This window comes from Lonchura striata, chromosome Z, assembly GCF_050655825.1.
Source record: "Lonchura striata isolate lonStrDom1 chromosome Z, ASM5065582v1, whole genome shotgun sequence".
NCBI lineage: Eukaryota > Metazoa > Chordata > Aves > Passeriformes > Estrildidae > Lonchura > Lonchura striata.
Window position 1 is genome coordinate 50,045,559 of NC_140740.1, and position 6,677 is coordinate 50,052,235.

Genomic DNA, 6,677 nt, shown 5'->3' on the forward strand with positions numbered 1-6,677 from the left:
TTGAAATTTGTTGTGTTAGGCAGCTGGCTACAATGTATAGACACATAGTCAACTTTGCTGAACAACAGCACAGGTAGTAGGAAGGCAGTTGGCTGTGCAGCCTAACTAGAGAATCAGTTTGTTCTGAAACTAGAGCAAGACCATTGAAATGAGTAAAATCAACTGGAAATTATTGGATATATGAAAAAAAAAAAAACAACAACAACAAAACCCAAACATTTTCTGTTTGGTAGTCCTATTGTACTCATATAGATTCAGTTATTGGTTTCACTACAGGGGATACTGAACATATACATGTGGTAGAATATTCTGTTCATGTATGAAAACATGTCAATGTTCTTGAAAAATGTTTAAATTTAAATACCTGGCTATAATGGATAAACAGATTAGCTGTATGTTTGTAGCAGAATTTACAGTCAAAGCAGTTCAGAAGACATTCTAATCTCTGCCACAGGTTCTGTTTGACAGCTCAAATCTCTTTACCATCTCAAAAGGTAGTATTGCCTCAGTGCGTGTTTTTAATTTAAATTTTAGATGAGCATCCCTTTAAAAGGACTCAGTTGTACTGCTTTGGAAGCAATGTTTTGTATAAAAATAAATATATTTCTATTTCAGATGAAAGCAGTGGCTGGTATGAAGATGTCTTACCAAGTACAGCAGGCAATTAATACCTGCCCAAAAGATCCTGTGAGAGGTTTTAGACACGATGAATCATCCAGTGCACTGTGTTCACACCTCTACTCCATGATTCGAGGGAACCGTCAACACAGACGAGCCTTTCTAATTTCTTTACTCAACCTCTTTGATGATACTGCAGTAAGCACCACATTTCCTTCACTTGAAAAGAAGTTAAAATGCAGCATTAGAAGCTCCTTTTATAATGTATTTTAATGACATAATTATTGATAGCTTTGTCCCCAGTGTATATTTTTTACTTTCTAATATAAGGTATTTATCTGTGCAATAGAATGCATGTTGCATCACTCTGTACCTTTTTATATTCAGTTTGAACTGATCAGAAATAATATATATTCAGGTATGACTAAATTTTGCATGTATAGATATTATTTACAGTGTTTTTAGGGGGTTATATAGCATAAAAGTTGTGGTCACATTTTTTGCTCTAGATTCTTGGGAGCACTGCAGAAGTATATGAATCCAGGATATTTCTACACGTATTTATGTGTAATTTTTTCTTTAACTTCCAGAAAACAGAGGTGAATATGCTTTTGTACATAGCAGACAATCTAGCCTGTTTTCCTTACCAAACACAGGAAGAGCCATTGTTTATAATGCATCATATAGACATCACACTATCAGTTTCTGGTAGCAACCTACTACAGTCATTTAAAGAGGTATGTGCATTTTTATTTTAATATATTTATGGTGGTGGAAAAATAAGCTTCTCTATAATGTGGTCCATTTTTCAGTGAATGCAGTAACATTATTGTTGTGTTCACCAGTTGCATTACTTGGCATGTAAAGAATAGTCAAAAACCAAGCAATACTGTCTGTTCTGACCTTTATTTGCTAGACACTAGTCAAAAACTCTACTTACATTGCTGCTTATGTTATTAAAAAAGAACGATGAATTTTGAGATCAAATCTGTATAATTTCCCAATATGTCTGAATAACAGTTAATTGTATGCATCTAAAAACACATGAACCCAGAATCATTGTGGAATACTAGTTTGTTGTGGTTGTTTGTAAAATTGTAATAATAAAATCCAGTTGGCAGTTTATTTTGTTGTCAAGTAGCTGATGGCAGTTGCATTTGTTGCCTGAGTGATTTAAAATGCATTGTTCATTGCGAGACAGGAGTGGGCAGTATTCCTTAAGTCAATGGTAAGAACCTGAATCATGATAAAATACCTGTTGTTATGGCAACACACAAGCCTTTGAGAGGCCTCTGCTTCTTGAAGATTTCAGTGTCTTCCTTTCCTGAACAGCTGTTACAGAAGAAGGTGCAAATTGTCAAGAAGCAGTTTCTAGTTTGACAAATAAACATGAGTCAGAGTTGATGCCTGAAAGTTCACAGCTTGAAATGTACTGTGCTTTAAATTCTCACCCTACCAAAGTTGATTTGCTAGAAAGAGACAATAAGTTCTTCAGGTTGAGAAGCAGTGTGTAGCACATAGCTCCAAAAGGTCCAAAAGCTGTTTAGGTCTGTGTCCTGAAAAGTCATACTATGTGCAGTAGTAATGCATATGTGAAATTCTGTAGATCTATAAGTAATCATAGAACTAATTATAGAATCATAAGAGGGCTAGGGTAGGAAGGGACTTTAAAGATGCCTTGTTCCAACCCTCCATTATGGGCAGGGACACCTTCCAATCTGGTCCGCTAGACCAGATTGCTCAGAGCCCTACCCAGCCTGGCCTTGAACACTGTCAGGCATAAGGCAGCTGATTATTATTATTAATCATTATTAATTCATTATTAATATGATTACTTTGGTCAGCAGTGTAATTAGTGTCATAGAATGTTAAGAGACAAGGATTTAAAACCACCTTGGACACCAAAGTACATTATGGAAATCTCCATGAGACACAGAAATTATTCAGGTGAAAAAAAACCAGAATTTTCATCCTGACTTATTGTGTTTGGTCTTCTACTGTATTTTGCTGTCACTGCTAATAAACTTCAGGCGTCATTTAATGAAAACATAGCAGGGAAGTGCTTGTTGCTTCAGTTCCTTCTGTATGCACCTTGCAAGAAAATCTGGGTGTTGGATAAATTTTTCAGTATATATTTGCCATAAATAATTTTAAGACTATCAAGTTATAAATTATAACATTGTTCAACGAATTATCTTTATTTTAAGGTAGTAATGATTTTGGACAGATTATTTTAGGAGCATACATGATGTTACTTATCTTAATTTTGGAATGTGTCTTAACTTCTCTGTCTTGCAGTCTATGGTGAAAGACAAAAAAAAGGAAAGAAAGCCTTCATCAGGTGAGGAGACCGAGAGTGACAGTAACAGTGGTAGTGGGAGTGAAAGCGAGGAGGAAGCTTCTAAGCCTCGGAAGTTACGGAAACGAGTGGACTCTGATTCAGATTCTGATGAAGAAAATGATATAAATGCAGTGATGAAGTGTTTACCTGAAAATTCAGCTCCTTTAATTGAATTTGCTAATGTCTCCCAAGGCATATTATTACTTCTGATGCTGAAACAGCATCTAAAGAACCTCTGTGGATTCTCTGATAGGTAAGGCTATTTTGATAATAGGATACTTGTTATGCAGTGACATTCTTCCATTTGTTTAAGTTAATTGTAACTACCTGTTAAGCAATACATTTATGTAGCAGGGAAAAAAAATGTATTAAGTTGAATTTAAACCAAATTATTTGATTTCTTGCCAGGCTATCTATTGTATATGGAATGATTCAGAGAGAAATACTTATGTTAGAGGTTTTAAAAGCTTTTTGGTCAAATTGCTCTGGATTTTCCTTTAAAGGTCTTCTCTCTTGTTTTCTTTAAACAGTAAAATTCAAAAATATTCTCCATCTGAATCTGCAAAAGTTTATGATAAAGCTATAAACAGGAAGACAGGAGTGCATTTTCATCCAAAACAAACTTTGGATTTTCTGCGAAGTGATATGGCTAATTCCAAGATCACAGAAGATGTGAAGAGGAGTATAGTAAAGCAGTACTTAGATGTAAGTAAAGTTGCTTTGCAGAAAGTCTGTAATTTTTTAACACAGTATAAACTTGAAAGTACATTTAAAAATGTTAAATTCCTGGTTATCTTATATGATGTGTGGATCTTCTTTTCAGGATGTTTAGCAGGACTGTATTTCAAAGATTTCCAATGAGTTTAAACTCAGTGATAATTAATTTCAGTTTAAGGACATTCATCTTTATGGAGTATTTTCCAGTTTCTGATATCCATGGTGTATACCTCTCCCATATTACTTGTTCACTTTATTCCTGACACTTTCTTAACTCATCGTGAGAGCAGAGACTTGATGTGGTTTATTACCCTGCAGTAACAGTTAGAGAAAATTTGCCATTTGGGAAACACAGGAAGAAAGCTTTTGTATATCTACCAAAAAAAAATCAGAAAGTTAAATTTGTAGAACACAACATGAACTGTTCAACTTGTCTGCTGTTTGTTTTACCCTGTTGGGTTTTTTTTTGCTACTTGTTTCTAACATAATGTAACACATTATAAATGTCCATGTTTAAAGTTACAAAGTGAACTGATCTTCTTTGTTTTAATAGTTCAAGCTCCTTATGGAACATTTGGATCCTGATGAAGAGGAAGAAGATGGAGAGGTGTCAGCTAGCACAAATGCTCGGAACAAAGCAATTACCTCGCTGCTTGGAGGAGGCAGCCCTAAAAACAATGCAGCTGAGACAGAGGACGATGAAAGTGATGGGGAGGATAGAGGAGGAGGCACTTCAGGGGTGAGGCGGAGGAGGAGTCAACGTATTTCGCAGCGTATTACGTAAAATGATTTTTATGTGCTTATAAATGTCAGTTTATTATATTAAATGTACACCAAGTAATGTAATCCACATGAAAGAAATAAGCATTTTGTAGATAGAGATTCTCTACTTAACCGTTTATACAACTTTTGTAGAAAGTTTAACAGAAAAGACAATAAAAAAAAACCAAACTAGAAAATGAGATTTATCCCGTATAAAAAGTTATTAATTTTCCTTTGGAATGTACTGTGTGTTATCCTTTTTATTGTTGCCAAGTTTTTATGTAGCTTTATGATTCATGTGTATATATAATTTTATATATCAATAAGAGATAAAGACACGGGTACAAATTAAGAGTATGTGGTTTTACAAGGATATGTTAACCCCTTGGCGCTGGCGGTCGCGGTGCGTCTCATTGCCGGCAATGGAATGTGTGCCGGGGAATCCCAACTCCCGGCGTCAAGGGATTAAAAGCAATAAAAGCAATAATTTCACTAAAGTTCTTTTGTGTAACACTTGGTCTTTTTTCCCCCCAATGTTTTAGTCATTGAGAAGGTCAAAACGAAATTCAGACTCTACGGAGTTGGCAGCACAGATGAATGAAAGTGTTGATGTCATGGATGTCATCGCTATTTGCTGTCCAAAGTACAAAGACCGACCACAAATTGCAAGAGTAGTACAGAAAACCAGCAATGGCTTCAGTGTTCAGTGGATGGCAGGCTCCTACAGTGGCTCCTGGACTGAGGCTAAGCGCCGTGATGGCCGCAAACTGGTGCCTTGGGTAGACACTATTAAAGAGTCAGACATTATTTACAAAAAAATTGCTCTAACGAGTGCTAATAAGCTGACTAATAAAGTTGTGCAGACTTTACGATCGCTGTATGCCGCCAAGGATGGAACTTCCAGCTAATGAATTTGTACATGCAGCCAAATTTACAGGAATTGAAATAACAGAAAAACTTGAAGTATCAACTTTCTGGCAAAAAAAAATCAGTTAAATGAAGAGTAAGAATGGAACCTGGGACGCGGGGAAAAAAGAAGGAAATGTTTGGTAAACATTTTTGTGGGAGCTTCCTTCGCTGTTGTGCAGCAGAAACTTCTCAGTTCATTTTTACTCCCACTGTATTATAGTTTAACAAAAAAATTGTTTATATCTTGAAAAAAAAAAACCTTTCTGTTTAAAAAAAATAAACAAGTGAATGTTGGAAATTAGTCTGTTAATGTTCTTAATAAAGTGTTCTTGGAGTTTAACCTAGCAGCGGATGGCTTTCTTTAGCTTAGCCCAGTTTCCAGGAAAGCATTGTTTTTCCAGGCTGTAAAGTGGCAGAATCTCCTGGATATATAATTTATTCTGTTGAAGAAAAAAAAAAAAGAAAAAAAAAAAGCATGCAGTATCTATGACCTATCTGCAGGAGGAGTTTTTGTAAATGTAGATTTTGATGTATTAGGTCACCCTGAAATAATACAAGAAAAGGGATCCCCAGCAAATCTGGTGGAACGAATACTGCAATAAATTTTTTTACTTCTCTTTGTTACTTGTCTGTTTCCATTTGAATTTCTTATTGTAAAGATCTGTTTAAATCCATTTATATTATTTTGCAGTCTTTTATGTAAAATTTACTATATCAGTGGTTTTCAAAACAAGACATAAAATATTGTTTATACAGTTTGTATAGACTGACTTCTGAATAATTGGTATCTTTTCATTTTTGTCCCTAGAAGGGTGTTAACACAAGTTAACTCCAGGGTTTTATTGTATCCTGCAATATTTAGTATTAACTTTATGATTTAGCACTGTGCCAAACACATTTTCAAGAGTACATTTTGATATAAAAAGAAACTATAGTTTATTCCTTGTATGCTTCAATTTCTTTCTAATGCTGTCCAAGTGGTAATTTATGATAGTTCAGATTTGGGGAAGGCTGAATGACTCTTCTGCTTGGGCCAACTGGCCATGTACTCATTTCTCTGGGTTAATGTAGAGAGGCTTGTGTCAAGAGGAGCTAGCTACCAGTGTCAGAGGAGTGAATGGGTATGAGTCTGGGCAATTACACTACATTCCTTCACAGATGAATTTTTAAAGAAAATGTTTGTATATTAGACTAATTTTTTTACTAATTGAAAGATGTTTTCACTTTTGTAAATTGAAAAAATGCTATTGAATTCTTCAGAAGTATTTGCTTCAACTGCCTTGCCACAACCTTTCATAAGCAGTTTGTATTCCTAGAGAGCAAGAAAAGC

General features: G+C 35.1%; 1 protein-coding gene across 13 annotated transcripts in view; it reads left to right on the plus strand.

Moving 5' to 3' along the window:
- The window catches only part of NIPBL (NIPBL cohesin loading factor), a 157,550-nt gene extending 151,581 nt beyond the window's left edge, over window positions 1-5,969 (plus strand). For 11 of the 13 annotated variants that reach the window (XM_085566483.1, XM_085566486.1, XM_077790267.2 and 8 more), the window contains 6 exons: window positions 616-816; window positions 1,209-1,355; window positions 2,917-3,212; window positions 3,490-3,664; window positions 4,230-4,415; window positions 4,981-5,969. In XM_085566483.1, the coding sequence (XP_085422609.1) occupies window positions 616-816; window positions 1,209-1,355; window positions 2,917-3,212; window positions 3,490-3,664; window positions 4,230-4,415; window positions 4,981-5,346 (1,371 nt within the window). In that variant the 3' untranslated portion in view covers window positions 5,347-5,969. Of the gene's footprint in view, window positions 1-615; window positions 817-1,208; window positions 1,356-2,916; window positions 3,213-3,489; window positions 3,665-4,229; window positions 4,485-4,980 lie in introns of all 13 variants that reach the window. The other 2 variants (XM_021551732.4, XM_085566485.1) reach the window with 2 other exon arrangements.
- Window positions 5,970-6,677: the final 708 nt, after the last annotated feature.